Source organism: Ylistrum balloti, unplaced genomic scaffold (genome assembly GCF_031769215.1).
Source record: "Ylistrum balloti isolate Yb309-2 unplaced genomic scaffold, AGI_CSIRO_Ybal_v1 Utg369688, whole genome shotgun sequence".
NCBI classification, from domain to species: domain Eukaryota; kingdom Metazoa; phylum Mollusca; class Bivalvia; order Pectinida; family Pectinidae; genus Ylistrum; species Ylistrum balloti.
Window position 1 is genome coordinate 501024 of NW_026781925.1, and position 17459 is coordinate 518482.

A 17459-nucleotide genomic window follows, 5' to 3' on the forward strand; every position below is an offset into this window, starting at 1 on the left:
TTCTATGGCGTATCATTAAATTTTTATAAATCTACCAACCATCACTTTCCGCCAAATACGACGCAGGCTGTTTCACACACACACACACACCGCCACACACACACACACCCTCACACACACACACACACACACACACACCCCCCCCCCCCCACACACACACACACACACACACACACACACACACACACACACACACACACACACACACACACACACCCTCACACACACACACTCACATACACACACAAACACACCCACACAGACAAAATAGTAAAATGATATCAGATACATATATATAACCGTTTTCATTTAAACATCTGCTGATTTTTTGTAATAGCGGAAAGCGAACTCCAAAGTTTCTGGACTACAACACGTCAGTTCATTTAAAGATGTCAGTGAAAAATTAGTGTTGTATGGAATGGGAGGAGGCCAGTCGGGATTCATTGGTACTGAAGTTTTACAGAAGGTTGTAGATGGGCAATCTGGGGTTCTGTTAGAATTGTTACATTTAACAGGCAAGTCTTTTGTTGTTAACATGGTTGTGATTTCTGTGTCAAGGTTTTCTTTTATGGTCGGGTTTCCTGTGACTTCTGGTGTATTTTCTGACGTAGGTATAGTTTTAGACTTCGCACCTGTGAAGATAAAAATTTCAGTTAAGTCTCTGAATGTATATGATTGTGTTTTCTTACAGAAGATATATCGATATGTGTAAATACTACTATCCATTTTTATGTTGTTTTATGCTGTCATCACCAAGATCATTCGATTCATACCTCATTCTTGATAAACCTGGTGTAAGATATTTCTCTTGTGTGTGCTCATGCAAGACACTTTCTCAGGAGACAATCAAGGCGACCCTTCATTTAAAGTTGAGATTAAATATGACCTACTCTTTGGTTATAAACTTTAAACGGGAATGGTTTGTGCTCTTACCGTTCACAGATAAATCCACTCCTTTTCCAGGTGTGAGATTCCCTTGTCTCACCCTGGGGCTGAGACAAACTACACGTGCTCTTGCACATTCTCAAAACAGTTTCAATGACGTCACTGACGTGACCCGGAAATAGAACTACTTTTATAAAGTTACGCATGTTTTGTGCTATTCTCAAAACTGAAAATGACGTATTATCATCGAGATTGAAACTTATCTTTATCTACATCTTATTACCTAAAATATACGTAAAATATCCAGATAATAATTTTGTGTGACGTTATATTTTCATGTAGACTAGAATTATATTTTGTGTAAGATGAAATAATGCGCGAAGCGTCTTAGGCATACACGTCGTCAATATTCAATACATTTCGTCTTGCGCTCGGACAAGGAAAATTGGTAAGAGAAAATAATCATTCACCTCCTTTAAGATAGGATTGGGGGATCTCAACCCTCGGAGAAAGATTATTAAGCTGTCAAACACGAGACAAGCCTCGGGTTGATATCCTCATCTCACCTTGGAGGGTGTGAACGATTCTATTTATTTGTTCCTTGGCAGACTTTTAAACGGATATCAATTGCAATAATGAATCCAAGGATATACGAAAAAGTGCGAAAGGTACCGTTTCCTACTGTTTCCATGGTAACTGCTGATGACCGGTCTTCAACTGTCGGTATTTCCGGTGTCTGTTGTACAGGATGACCCGCTCTAGGAATGACCAATCTTCCTTCAGTTATGTTTCTCACCAAAGTCTCAAGAATCTGTTTAAAGAACAAGTAAGAATTTCGTCAGATGTTGTAAAAAAGATTACGTAAATATGAATTCATATTCTTATCGTACGCCTCAATTCGACACAAAAATTCAACTTAATATCTTCAGTTTGTAGAAATTTTGGGAAGATCTAGCTTGGTTTCTACACCAACTAACAAATGGCGCTGATTATGACACAACACGTTTGCACCTGAGCAATGCACAGCAAATACATGTGGTGAAGCGAGTTCGAGCCTCATGGTGAAGTCAGAAACAAATTATATATATAAGTATTTCAGTGTGTATATGTTGTATTTGTTATATGTAGTATATGTGTTCTAGATAAAATAGTATTTTTCCAGTTGATGTCGTTTTCAAGATTAGCATGTGATAAATATACTATATCTAGTCTAGTCTGAAATTTGACAGGGATATTTCCATCTGATTCTGTGACAATGAGAAAGCTGTTTTGATGCTGACAATAAGCGGATGTCGTTAGGGAAGGTCTCTTACACAGGCTTGGCACAAACCCCCGCTAGGTGATAAGACTTCCAGAGTGACAGTTACTACTTTGAATAACAAACAGGTTACTCCATTGGGGAATACTTTTAGACTTATTCCAGGTATATCAAAGTCATACTAAACTAATCAAGGAGAGAGAGAGAAACGTGTACTCATCAAACTGACACATCATGTATATATAGACTACTTACCGTCACTCTGACACATCATGTATATATATAGACTACTTACCGTCACTCTGACATATCATGTATATATAGACTACTTACCGTCACTCTGACACATCATGTCTATATAGACTACTTACTGTCACTCTGACACATCATGTATATATAGACTACCTACCGTCACTCTGACACATCATGTATATATAGACTACTTACCGTCACTCTGACACATCATGTCTATATAGACTACTTACTGTCACTCTGACACATCATGTATATATAGACTACCTACCGTCACTCTGACACATCATGTATATATAGACTACTTACCGTCACTCTCCTCTCTAGATCACTGCAGTTGCACTCTGCTGAAAAAAATTAAAATGTGAGGAACCGGTCTGAAACATTGCAAAACCGATAGAGAAACAGAATATATAAATCTAAGGCTTGTGGGAGACGTCTTTGACATAACAAGGAATGCATTCATTCTAATTCAAATTTAATTAACGTTTTTAATCCTGTTGGGCGAATTAAGTCAAATCACAAAAAAGATCCCAACATCAGGTAAGCTGAGAATTTTGTATGTTTACATATCATTTTCACAGACGGACAAAACTAGATGGGTATGTTTACCAGTATTAGATGTTCGACAAGGATAACAAGAAAAAAGGATGAAAGTGTTGCACATTATTACAGTGGTAACAATGATAATGATAACAAAATTACAGGAGGATTTAACGAAGTAAACGAAGAGATCTGGGTGTTGTTGGCGGGTACAGGGGCAGGGATGGGGATTTCATGCTCTCGCGTACAGTTTGTGACATTTCAGTGGGATGACACTACAAGAGATCCCAGGGTGACCAATCAACTTTGAAAATCGTCTTGATATTATATTAGCAGTTGTTAGGATGTATAACTGCTGACAGCTAACACATAAACAACTGTTTCATATCATTGCTAATTTATTGAGCAGAAAACCCAAATATGGTCGCTTTTTATACTGTTGATGTACTGACTGTCTATATTGTGTAATACCAATATACATAAGGCAGATATAAACAACTAGTGCATTTTCGCTAAGTATTTACTAAGTGCTCGCTGACACTTTCGATATCAGGACAATTATGTGTAAAATGAAACTGTATACAAAAGATTTTTTCGTTGTTCACCTACAAACTGGTTAAACACAGTAATGATTACACAAATGTGTAAAAGCCGATACTAAATAGTTCACCTGTTTTCCTACGGCTTCCTGTATCAGGTAAACCAGGCATGCCTGGTGGGCCTATTGGCCCTGTGTTCCCTTTTCGGCCCCTCCGTCCGGGTTTTCCCCTGCGACCTCGTTTTCCTCGTTCTCCCTTCACAGAGATCCCTTCAATAAACAAACCATAACGCTATTTCAAAAGTTCTATCAAAGCATTCCTATATTTTGAATTGGAATTCGATGACATCACAAGTATAAATGTTCGTCTTTTGGTTATTGACAACGATTTCTATCAAATCATTTTGCGAAAAGCAAACAAACAAAACACAAGGCTACAAATTGTTGAAACTTTTACATGCAGAGTTTTCATATACCGAAACAGGAAGGAACATTTTGGCGTGGAGATAGCATTAGTTTGGAGTGTCAGAGCTACTCACGCTGTTCCCAAAACAACAATATGTACTTACCAATACACTATTTTCAATAGAGAATCTGACCCTGATGTGTCCCAGAGTAGATACAGGTAAGAATCAGACCCTGAGGTGTCCCAGAGTAGATACAAGTGAGAATCAGACCCTGAGGTGTCCCAGAGTATATACAAGTGAGAATCAGACCCTGAGGTGTCCCAGAGTAGATACAAGTGAGAATCAGACCCTGAGGTGTCCCAGAGTAGATACAAGTGAGAATCAGACCCTGAGGTGTCCCAGAGTAGATACAGGTAAGAATCAGACCCTGAGGTGTCCCAGAGTATATACAAGTGAGAATCAGACCCTGAGGTGTCCCAGAGTATATACAAGTGAGAATCAGACCCTGAGGTGTCCCAGAGTAGATACAGGTAAGAATCAGACCCTGAGGTGTCCCAGAGTGGATACAAGTGAGAATCAGACCCTGAGATGTCCCAGAGTAGATACAAGTGAGAATCAGACCCTGAGGTGTCCCAAAGTAGATACAAGTGCGAATCTGACCCTGAGGTGTCCGAGAGTAGATACAAGTGAGAATCAGACCCTGAGGTGTCCCAGAGTAGATACAAGTGAGAATCAGACCCTGAGGTGTCCCAGAGTGGATACAAGTGAGAATAAGACCCTGAGGTGTCCTAAAGTATCTACAAGTGAGAATCAGACCATCAGACCCTGAGGTGTCCCAGAGTAGATACAAGTGAGAATCAGACCCTGAGGTGTCCCAGAGTATATACAAGTGAGAATCAGACCCTGAGGTGTCCCAGAGTAGATACAAGTGAGAATCAGACCCTGAGGTGTCCCAGAGTGGATACAAGTGAGAATAAGACCCTGAGGTGTCCTAAAGTATCTACAAGTGAGAATCAGACCATCAGACCCTGAGGTGTCCCAGAGTAGATACAAGTGAGAATCAGACCCTGAGGTGTCCCAGAGTATATACAAGTGAGAATCAGACCCTGAGGTGTCCCAGAGTAGATACAAGTGAGAATCAGACCCTGAGGTGTCCCAGAGTAGATACAAGTGAGAATCAGACCCTGAGGTGTCCCAGAGTAGATACAGGTAAGAATCAGACCCTGAGGTGTCCCAGAGTATATACAAGTGAGAATCAGACCCTGAGGTGTCCCAGAGTATATACAAGTGAGAATCAGACCCTGAGGTGTCCCAGAGTAGATACAGGTAAGAATCAGACCCTGAGGTGTCCCAGAGTAGATACAAGTGAGAATCAGACCCTGAGATGTCCCAGAGTAGATACAAGTGAGAATCAGACCCTGAGGTGTCCCAAAGTAGATACAAGTGCGAATCTGACCCTGAGGTGTCCCAGAGTAGATACAAGTGAGAATCAGACCCTGAGGTGTCCCAGAGTAGATACAAGTGAGAATCAGACCCTGAGGTGTCCCAGAGTGGATACAAGTGAGAATAAGACCCTGAGGTGTCCTAAAGTATCTACAAGTGAGAATCAGACCATCAGACCCTGAGGTGTCCCAGAGTAGATACAAGTGAGAATCAGACCCTGAGGTGTCCCAGAGTAGATACAAGTGAGAACCAGTCCCTGAGGTGTCCCAGAGTAGATACAAGTGCGAATCTGACCCTGAGGTGTCCCAGAGTAGATACAAGTGAGAATCAGACCCTGAGGTGTCCCAGAGTAGATACAAGTGAGAATCAGTCCCTGAGGTGTCCCAGAGTAGATACAAGTGAATCTGACGCTGAGGTGTCCCAGAGTAGATACAAGTGAGAATCAGACCCTGAGGTGTCCCAGAGTAGATACAAGTGAGAATCAGACCCTGAGGTGTCCCAGAGTGGATACAAGTGAGAATAAGACCCTGAGGTGTCCTAAAGTATCTACAAGTGAGAATCAGACCATCAGACCCTGAGGTGTCCCAGAGTAGATACAAGTGAGAATCAGACCCTGAGGTGTCCCAGAGTAGATACAAGTGAGAATCTGACCCTGAGGTGTCCCAGAGTAGATACAAGTGAGAATCAGACCCTGAGGTGTCCCAGAGTAGATACAAGTGAGAATCAGAACCTGAGGTGACCCAGAGTAGATACAAGTGAGAATCAGAACCTGAGGTGACCCAGAGTAGATACAAGTGCGAATCAGTCCCTGAGGTGTCCCAGAGTAGATACAAGTGAGAATCAGACCCTGAGGTGTCCTGGAATAGTTACAAGTGGAAAACCTTAGAGATAGAGAAGAAACTAGACCCTTTGCGAATCCTGAGAAACTATTTTCTCTGCAAACAATCTTAGAGAAGTTGCATGAGACAACGAATATACAACGGCTAGTTAGACCCTCAACAAAAGGATGAAATATAAGATTGAATCAACAAAAGTATAACACATAGGACTGAGTCAACAAAAAGACAACACATAGGACTGAGTCAACAAAAGGACAACACATAGGACTGAGTCAACAAAAGGACAACACATAGGACTGAGTCAACAGAAGGACAACACATAGGACTGAGTCAACAGAAGGACAACACATAGGACTGAGTCAACAAAAGGACAGTTCATAAGACTGAGTCAAAAGAAGAATAACACACAGGACTGAGTCAACAGAAGGACAACACATAGGACTGAGTCAACAAAAGGACAACACATAGGACTGAGTCAACAGAAGGACAACAAATAGGACTGAGTCAACAAAAGACAACACATAGGACTGAGTCAACAAAAAGACAACACATAGGACTGAGTCAACAAAAGGACAACTCATAAGACTGAGTCAACAAAAGGAAAAACACATATGACTGAGTCAACAACTACACCACAAGTCACACCAATTTATTATACATACAGGCTATATATGTATTAACTTCTGTCATTATGACATTCAACACTGAACATATTTACACACTTATAAATCACCACAATTAGTATTGAAGGGTGCTTTGACTTGTGTGCGGTAAATGACATACTATCAAATACATTTTTCTATTCTGACTCACAGGGCGTGACCCGTTCTTCAATTGGTATTAAGATGAATGTACAATATATCCTATTTCTGTGCATCATTAAGTGCTAAATCATACGACAAAATACTCGATTTAGCTGTGGTTTCTGTAGGAGTTATCTCCCTTCTGCATCTTACCTCGGTTTGAGAATAAACTTGCATATAGAAGATTGTTGAAAACAGTATTCACGAACGAAAGTTAATGTATGACTGGGTAGATTAAATCTGGACCGTTTAGAATGAAGGAGGAATTTACAGCAGTGTGTGTACCTAAAAGTCAACTCTTATCATCGTCTGGTCAGTTCCGAGTTCTTGTCTGAAAACTCAGATTTTTTGTCTTGATTGTAAAATTACACAATATGTGTTGGGTTTATATATATGAAGCTGCTGTTAAATTAAACAGATAATCAGTTCAATAATGTGATTCACAAGTTAAATACACTGACAGAAATGTTCTTATCAACGACGTGATAGACTTTAGGAGGATAGATATCATTGATTACCTGGTGCCCCCTTTTGACCTTTATTCACCGTGCTGCCCGGCTCCCCCTTCGATCCCGGCATTCCCAGGAATCCTTCAGGACCCCTCTCACCTTTCTCCCCTTTAGGCCCCCGTCTGTTGTTTCTGTATTCCTACACCGGAATATAAAACGGTTTGCTGTACATCTTTAAAAGTGTTATTCTATTAAGATGAATATTTATGTACACTGTTCCTAACAAAGAATTATATTTATGATATTGAGTACTGTTAATGATAAAGCGTTATATTCTGTATAATGATATTGTTATATACATGGTTGAAGACAGTTAAAGTCTGTTTCCATTTGTAATTAAGTCGTAATTGAATAATGTATAGGTTGACACGTCCTTCTGATACGAATTTATATGACAGGACTTGATTACAATATTTTCCATATTTGGAAATCTATATGTTAATCTACAATCGATGTTTCCGATCAAACAGAATCAGTGGTCTTCACTGTATCATACAAATTGTGAGTGAGTCTGGTGTAAGCTGTCTTTGTTTGCTGTTCAATCAAAATTAATGCAGTGCTATCTAGTTACCTGTAATTAATAAACTTTGACCAAAACCGTAAAAAGTTACCTGTGTTCGTTGTTTTAGGAAGTCTACATCATCACGTGGTCTCGTCGAGGCGAAGTAAAACTCATCTGAAAATAAAAAAAAATGTGTATGCAACACAAATCCCTACAACACCAATAAAGATATTACCACAGGGAAGGTTACACTTGTAAAACAAGAGTTTGATGTACATAGAGGAAAGGTTGAACCTGTAAAACCAGAGTTTGTTGTACATAGAGGGAAGGTCAAACTTGTAAAACCAGAGTTTGTTGTACATAGAGGGAAGGTTGAACTTGTAAAACCAGAGTTTGTTATACATAGAGGGAAGGTTGAACTTGTAAAACCAGAGTTTGTTATGAATAGAGGAAAGGTTGAACTTGTAAAACAAGAGTTTGATGTACATAGAGGGAAGGTTGAACTTGTAAAACAAGAGTTTGATGTACATAGAGGAAAGGTTGAACTTGTAAAACCAGAGTTTGTTATACATAGAGGGAAGGTTGAACTTGTAAAACCAGAGTTTGTTATATATTGAGGGTAGGTTGAACCTGTAAATCCAGAGTTTGATGTATATAGAGGGAAGGTTGAACTTGTAAAACCAGAGTTTGTTATACACAGAGGGAAGGTTGAACTTGTAAAACCAGAGTTTGTTATATATTGAGGGTAGGTTGAACCTGTAAATCCAGAGTTTGTTATACATAGAGGGAAGGTTGAACTTGTAAAACCAGAGTTTGTTATACATAGAGGGAAGGTTGAACTTGTAAAACCAGAGTTTGTTATACATAGAGGGAAGGTTGAACTTGTAAAACCAGAGTTTGATGTACATAGAGGAAAGGTTGAACTTGTAAAACCAGAGTTTGTTATACATAGAGGGAAGGTTGAACTTGTAAAACCAGAGTTTGTTATACATAGAGGGAAGGTTGAACTTGTAAAACCAGAGTTTGATGTACATAGAGGGAAGGTTGAACTTGTAAAACCAGAGTTTGTTATACATAGAGGAAAGGTTGAACTTGTAAAACCAGAGTTTGTTATACATAGAGGGAAGGTTGAACTTGTAAAACCAGAGTTTGATGTACATAGAGGGAAGGTTGAACTTGTAAAACCAGAGTTTGTTATACATAGAGGGAAGGTTGAACTTGTAAAACCAGAGTTTGGTATATATTGAGGGTAGGTTGAACTTGTAAAACCAGAGTTTGTTATACATAGAGGGAAGGTTGAACTTGTAAAACCAGAGTTTGTTATACATAGAGGGAAGGTTGAACTTGTAAAACCAGAGTTTGTTATACATAGAGGGAAGGTTGAACTTGTAAAACCAGAGTTTGGTATATATTGAGGGTAGGTTGAACTTGTAAAACCAGAGTTTGTTATACATAGAGGGAAGGTTGAACTTGTAAAACCAGAGTTTGTTATACATAGAGGGAAGGTTGAACTTGTAAAACCAGAGTTTTTTATACATAGAGGGAAGGTTGAACTTGTAAAACCAGAGTTTATTGTACATAGAGGGAAGGTTGAACTTGTAAAACCAGGGTTTGTTGTACATAGACTAAAGGCAAAATTTGTAGCTAGATACTCTATGAATTACCTACCCTGAACGTAGTTGTCACAATATCTGCCCACGTACCCCGCACAGCACTGGGTGACGTTTTTAGGGTAAATCCTCTCCATACAACGGCCTCGATACCTACATTATACAAGTTCGTTTACACACAAATTACATCTATAATACGGTGTTTAGTGCTGTAGTCCTTTTATATGAAGTTTTACTACATTTTCACCGCGGATTACAAGTAATGATTAGTATGATAATGAGACTTAAGGTCATACAGCTTCTAGCAATCCTAACGAAAATATGACACACAGGAAATAGGCATTTTCTTCCATTTAAGGAAACAGACCTGAGAACCAGATCATAGTTACATTCTTTGTTCCGTTTAAGAAAAAACATAACAGGGAACCAGATCATAGTTACATTCCTTGTTCCGTTTAAGAAAAACACAACAGGGAACCAGATCATAGTTACATTCCTTGTTCCGTTTAAGAAAAACACAACAGGGAACCAGATTCTAGTTACATTCCTTGTTCCGTTTAAGAAAAACACAACAGGGAACCAGATCATAGTTACATTCCTTGTTCCGTTTAAGAAAAACACAACAGGGAACCAGATCATAGTTACATTCCTTGTTCCGTTTAAGAAAAACACAACAGGGAACCAGATTCTAGTTACATTCCTTGTTCCGTTTAAGAAAAACACAACAGGGAACCAGATTCTAGTTACATTCCTTGTTCCGTTTAAGAAAAACACAACAGGGAACCAGATTCTAGTTACATTCCTTGTTCCGTTTAAGAAAAAAACATAACAGGGAACTAGATCATAGTTACATTCCTTGTTCCGTTTAAGAAAAACACAACAGGGAACCAGATTCTAGTTACATTCCTTGTTCCGTTTAAGAAAAAAACATAACAGGGAACTAGATCATAGTTACATTCCTTGTTCCGTTTAAGAAAAACACAACAGGGAACCAGATTCTAGTTACATTCCTTGTTCCGTTTAAGAAAAAAACATAACAGGGAACTAGATCATAGTTACATTCCTTGTTCCGTTTAAGAAAAACATAACAGGGAACCAGATCATAGTTACATTCCTTGTTCCGTTTAAGAAAAAAACATAACAGGGAACTAGATCATAGTTACATTCCTTGTTCCGTTTAAGAAAAACATAACAGGGAACCAGATCATAGTTACATTCCTTGTTCCGTTTAAGAAAAAAAGATAACAGGGAACAAGATCATAGTTACATTCCTTGTTCCGTTTAAGAAAAACATAACAGGGAACCAGATTCTAGTTACATTACTTGTTCTGTTTAAGAAAAACACAACAGGGAACCAGATCATAGTTACATTCCTTGTTCCGTTTAAGAAAAACACAACAGGGAACCAGATCATAGTTACATTTAAGCTTTCACCATTATAGTGATATTGTTATATTAATTCACCATTATAGTGATATTAGATAATGTGTCCTACTTTGTACCGGTTTGTTGTATAATTCACCATTATAGTGATATTAGATAATGTGTCCACTTTGTACCGGTTTGTTGTATAATTCACCATTATAGTGATATTAGATAAGGTGTCCACTTTGTACCGGTTTGTTGTATAATTCACCATTATAGTGATATTAGATAAGGTGTCCGCTTTGTTTGTACCGGTTTGTTGTATAATTCACCATTATAGTGATATTAGATAATGTGTCCACTTTGTACCGGTTTGTTGTATAATTCACCATTATAGTGATATTAGATAATGTGTCTTTGTACCGGTTTGTTGTATAATTCACCTTTGTCCGCTTTGTACCGGTTTGTTGTACCATTATAGTGATATTAGATAATGTGGTTTGTTGTATAATTCACCATTATAGTGATATTAGATAAGGTGTCCACTTTGTACCGGTTTGTTGTATAATTCACCATTATAGTGATATTAGATATTGTGTCCACTTTGTACCGGTTTGTTGTATAATTCACCATTATAGTGATATTAGATAATGTGTCCACTTTGTACCGGTTTGTTGTATAATTCACCATTATAGTGATATTAGATAATGTGTCCACTTTGTACCGGTTTGTTGTATAATTCACCATTATAGTGATATTAGATAATGTGTCCACTTTGTACCGGTTTGTTGTATAATTCACCATTATAGTGATATTAGATAATGTGTCCACTTTGTACCGGTTTGTTGTATAATTCACCATTATAGTGATATTAGATAATGTGTCCACTTTGTACCGGTTTGTTGTATAATTCACCATTATAGTGATATTAGATAATGTGTCCACTTTGTACCGGTTTGTTGTATAATTCACCATTATAGTGATATTAGATAATGTGTCCACTTTGTACCGGTTTGTTGTATAATTCACCATTATAGTGATATTAGATAATGTGTGTCCACTTTGTACCGGTTTGTTGTATAATTCACCATTATAGTGATATTAGATAATGTGTCCACTTTGTACCGGTTTGTTGTATAATTCACCATTATAGTGATATTAGATAATGTGTCCACTTTGTACCGGTTTGTTGTATAATTCACCATTATAGTGATATTAGATAATGTGTCCACTTTGTACCGGTTTGTTGTATAATTCACCATTATAGTGATATTAGATAATGTGTCCACTTTGTACCGGTTTGTTGTATAATTCACCATTATAGTGATATTAGATAATGTGTCCACTTTGTACCGGTTTGTTGTATAATTCACCATTATAGTGATATTAGATAATGTGTCCGCTTTGTACCGGTTTGTTGTATAATTCACCATTATAGTGATATTAGATAATGTGTCCACTTTGTACCGGTTTGTTGTATAATTCACCATTATAGTGATATTAGATAATGTGTCCACTTTGTACCGGTTTGTTGTATAATTCACCATTATAGTGATATTAGATAATGTGTCCGCTTTGTACCGGTTAGTTGTATAATTCACCATTATAGTGATATTAGATAAGGTGTCCGCTTTGTTTGTACCGGTTTGTTGTATAATTCACCATTATAGTGATATTAGATAATGTGTCCGCTTTGTTTGTACCGGTTTGTTGTATAATTCACCATTATAGTGATATTAGATAATGTGTCCGCTTTGTTTGTACCGGTTTGTTGTATAATTCACCATTATAGTGATATTAGATAATGTGTCCACTTTGTACCGGTTTGTTGTATAATTCACCATTATAGTGATATTAGATAATGTGTCCGCTTTGTTTGTACCGGTTTGTTGTATAATTCACCATTATAGTGATATTAGATAATGTGTCCGCTTTGTACCGGTTTGTTGTATAATTCACCATTATAGTGATATTAGATAATGTGTCCACTTTGTACCGGTTTGTTGTATAATTCACCATTATAGTGATATTAGATATTGTGTCCACTTTGTACCGGTTTGTTGTATAATTCACCATTATAGTGATATTAGATAAGGTGTCCGCTTTGTTTGTACCGGTTTGTTGTATAATTCACCATTATAGTGATATTAGATAATGTGTCCGCTTTGTACCGGTTTGTTGTATAATTCACCATTATAGTGATATTAGATAATGTGTCCACTTTGTACCGGTTTGTTGTATAATTCACCATTATAGTGATATTAGATAATGTGTCCGCTTTGTTTGTACCGGTTTGTTGTATAATTCACCATTATAGTGATATTAGATAATGTGTCCACTTTGTACCGGTTTGTTGTATAATTCACCATTATAGTGATATTAGACAATGTGTCCGCTTTGTTTGTACCGGTTTGTTGTATAATTCACCATTATAGTGATATTAGATAATGTGTCCGCTTTGTACCGGTTTGTTGTATAATTCACCATTATAGTGATATTAGACAATGTGTCACCATTATAGCTTTGTTTGTACCGGTTTGTTGTATAATTCACCATTATAGTGATATTAGATAATGTGTCCGCTTTGTACCGGTTTGTTGTATAATTCACCATTATAGTGATATTAGATAATGTGTCCGCTTTGTACCGGTTTGTTGTATAAATCACCATTATAGTGATATTAGATAATGTGTCCACTTTGTACCGGTTTGTTGTATAAATCACCATTATAGTGATATTAGATAATGTGTCCACTTTGTACCGGTTTGTTGTATAATTCACCATTATAGTGATATTAGATAATGTGTCCGCTTTGTACCGGTTTGTTGTATAATTCACCATTATAGTGATATTAGATAATGTGTCCGCTTTGTACCGGTTTGTTGTATAATTCACCATTATAGTGATATTAGATAATGTGTCCGCTTTGTACCGGTTTGTTGTATAATTCACCATTATAGTGATATTAGATAATGTGTCCCTTTGTACCGGTTTGTTGTACCGGTTTGTTGTATAATTCACCATTATAGTGATATTAGATAATGTGTCCACTTTGTACCGGTTTGTTGTATAATTCACCATTATAGTGATATTAGATAATGTGTCCGCTTTGTACCGGTTTGTTGTATAATTCACTATTAGTGACGAGTGATATTATATAATGGCTTATTACAGAGTGTTTCTTTAGTTTACCTCGGGTTTTGTTGTATAATTCACCATTATAGTGATATTAGATAATGACTTTTTTTTTTATAAAACAAAACACGGTATATGTCTTGTATAATTCCACAAAAAGTTATGTAGTGATATAAGAGAGAAAGGTTTCCCATTATTTTTCAAATTATGACATATGTGAGCTTCCATACATATCTCTCAGTGTTATCTTTATACAAAGTTATTATAAGAAACCCGATCGAAGATGAAAATTTCAAAATAGAGATTTGAAATGAAACAGACCTGCCGTTTAATTATGCTAGCTTGGACGATATCGATGTTGGTGTTAAGTTAATGTCTGTAGTGGGGCACGTACTAGAGAACGTGCAAGGCTTTACAGCAGTTACGGTAGTGAGATTGCATTTTTTAAAATTCGTATTGCCTGACTTGTGTCATCTCACAATGCAGTACTGAACGACTTAATCAGCTTTCTCTTTCATGTATTTTGCCTCCGAAATAAAAGGAAATTCCTTACATACTGTAATAATGAAAATGAAATGCTGTCACACCTCTGATAAACGTGTCAGAGTCCCCGGTACAACAGAGACAGTCCCCGGTACAACACGGATAATTCCCGGTACTACACAGACAGTCCTCGGTACAACACAGACAGTGCTCGGTACAACACAGACAGTCCCCTGTACAACACAGACAGTGCCCGGTACAACACAGACAGTCCCCTGTACAACACAGACAGTCCCCGGTACAACACAGACAGTCCCCTGTACAACACAGTCCCCTGTACAACACAGACAGTCCCCGGTACAACACAGACAGTCCCCGGTACTACACAGACAGTGCCCGGTACAACACAGACAGTCCCCTGTACAACACAGACAGTTCCCGGTACAACACAGACAGTCCCCGGTACAACACAGACAATTCCCGGTACTACACAGACAGTCCTCGGTACAACACAGACAGTGCCCGGTAAAACACAGACAGTCCCCTGTACAACACAGTCCCCTGTACAACACAGACAGTCCCCTGTACAACACAGACAGTCCCCGGTACAACACAGACAACCCCGGTACAACACTACAACACAGACAATCCCCTGTACAACACTGTACAACACAGACAATCCCCGGTACTACACAGACAATTCCCGGTACAACATAGACAATCCCCGGTACAACACTGTACAACACAGACAATCCCCGGTACTACACAGACAGTCCTCGGTACAACACAGACAATCCACGGTACTACACAGACAATCCCCGGTACAACACAGACAATCAACTGGAATTGTCTGTGTTGTACAGTTGATTGTCTGTGTTGTACCGGGGACTGTCTGTGTTGTACCGGGGATTGTCTGTGTAGTACCGTGGATTGTCTGTGTTGTACCGAGGACTGTCTGTGTAGTACCGGGGATTGTCTGTGTTGTCAGTGTTGTACCGGGGATTGTCTATGTTGTACCGGGAATTGTCTGTGTAGTATCGGGGATAGTCTGTGTTATACAGTGTTGTACAGGGGATTGTCTGTGTTGTACAGTGTTGTACCGGGGTTGTCTGTGTTGTACAGGGGATTGCCTGTGTTGTACCGGGAATTGTTTGTGTTGTACCGGGGACTGTCTGTGTAGTACCGGGAATGTCTTTGTAGTACCGGGGATTGTCTGTGTAGTACCGGGGATTGTCTGTGTTGTACCGGGATTATCTGTGTAGTACCGGGGATTGTCTGTGTAGTACTGGGAATTATCCGTGTTGTACCGAGGACTGTCTGTGTTGTGCCGGGGATTGTCTGTGTTGTACAGTGTTGTACCGGGGATTGTCTATGTTGTACCGGGAATTGTCTGTGTAGTACCGGGGATTGTCTGTGTTGTACAGTGTTGTACAGGGGATTGTCTGTGTTGTACATTGTTGTACCAGGGTTGTCTGTGTTGTACAGGGGATTGTCTGTGTAGTACCGGGAATTGTCTTTGTAGTACCGGGGATTATCTGTGTAGTACCGGGGATTGTCTTTGTTGTACCGGGATTATCTGTGTAGTACCGGGGATTGTCTGTGTAGTACTGGGAATTATCCGTGTTGTACCGAGGACTGTCTGTGTTGTACCGGGGATTGTCTGTGTTGTACAGTGTTGTACCGGGGATTGTCTATGTTGTACCGGGAATTGTCTGTGTAGTACCGGGGATTGTCTGTGTTGTACAGTGTTGTACAGGGGATTGTCTGTGTTGTACAGTGTTGTACCAGGGTTGTCTGTGTTGTACAGGGGATTGTCTGTGTTGTACCGGGAATTGTTTGTGTTGTACCGGGGACTCTCTGTGTAGTACCGGGGATTGTCTGTGTTGTACCGGGATTATCTGTGTAGTACCGGGGATTGTCTGTGTAGTACCGGGAATTATCCGTGTTGTACCGAGGACTGTCTGTGTTGTACAGGGGATTGTCTGTGTTGTGCAGGGGATTGTCTGTGTTGTACCGGGGACTGTCTGTGTAGTACCGGGAATTGTCTTTGTAGTACCAGGGACTGTCTGTGTAGTACCGGGAATTGTCTTTGTAGTACCGGGGATTGTCTGTGTAGTACCGGGGATTGTCTGTGTTGTACCGGGATTGTCTGTGTAGTACCGGGAATTGTCTGTGTTGTACCGGGGACTGTCTGTGTTGTACCGGGGACTGTCTGTGTAGTACCGGGGATTGTCTGTGTAGTACCGGGAATTATCCGTGTTGTACCGGGGACTGTCTGTGTAGTAACGGGAATAGTCTCTTTATGCTGTCATATCTGTAAGGTCATTGAAAGGTCATACACGTCACGAAAGCATGTTGATGTTTTGAGACGGGGTACTTGACGAAGCCTAGCTGTTCACATCCTCATATTCCTTACCACATACCTAAGGAGATGAGAACTAAATTGAAGACAGAGTGTGTACTATGGCGGTATGGCCAACAATAAAACGACAATATGGTATCATTTCGAAAACATTTACTACGATGCAGCTAACAAGAGAAGGCCTTAGGTGTACTGATCAAATTTAACATTTCATACATAGCAACGAGTCAAATCAACAGCCAAAACCAAAACAAATGCAAAACTTCAGAACATTGTTCCTTTTACAAAACTAAGGGAGTGATTTTTATGACTCAATGTTGTATGTATTGATCAACCTCCCAATGACGCACCGGAAGTTATTAATATCGTTAAATTTGTTGTAAAAGGAAACAAAACTAATACGTACCTTGCGGTATAACACCGAAAGTTGTGGACATTTCCTTCTAAACAGGCACAATAGTCGACAAGGACGAGAAATGCTAAACTTCCCAATAAGATGGTAGTGACAGCTGTCGCTACGGCCAT

General features: G+C 39.0%; 1 protein-coding gene across 1 annotated transcript; it reads right to left on the bottom strand.

Moving 5' to 3' along the window:
- Positions 1-176: 176 nt before the first annotated feature.
- Positions 177-17459, bottom strand: LOC132565042 (uncharacterized). The gene is made up of 8 exons (XM_060229648.1): positions 17341-17459; positions 9648-9742; positions 8089-8153; positions 7487-7616; positions 3609-3746; positions 2705-2742; positions 1558-1696; positions 177-632 (listed from the first exon to the last, which is right to left on the bottom strand). Exons 1-8 carry the CDS (start codon positions 17457-17459, stop codon positions 310-312), a joined length of 1047 nt encoding a protein of 348 aa, XP_060085631.1. The 3' UTR covers positions 177-309.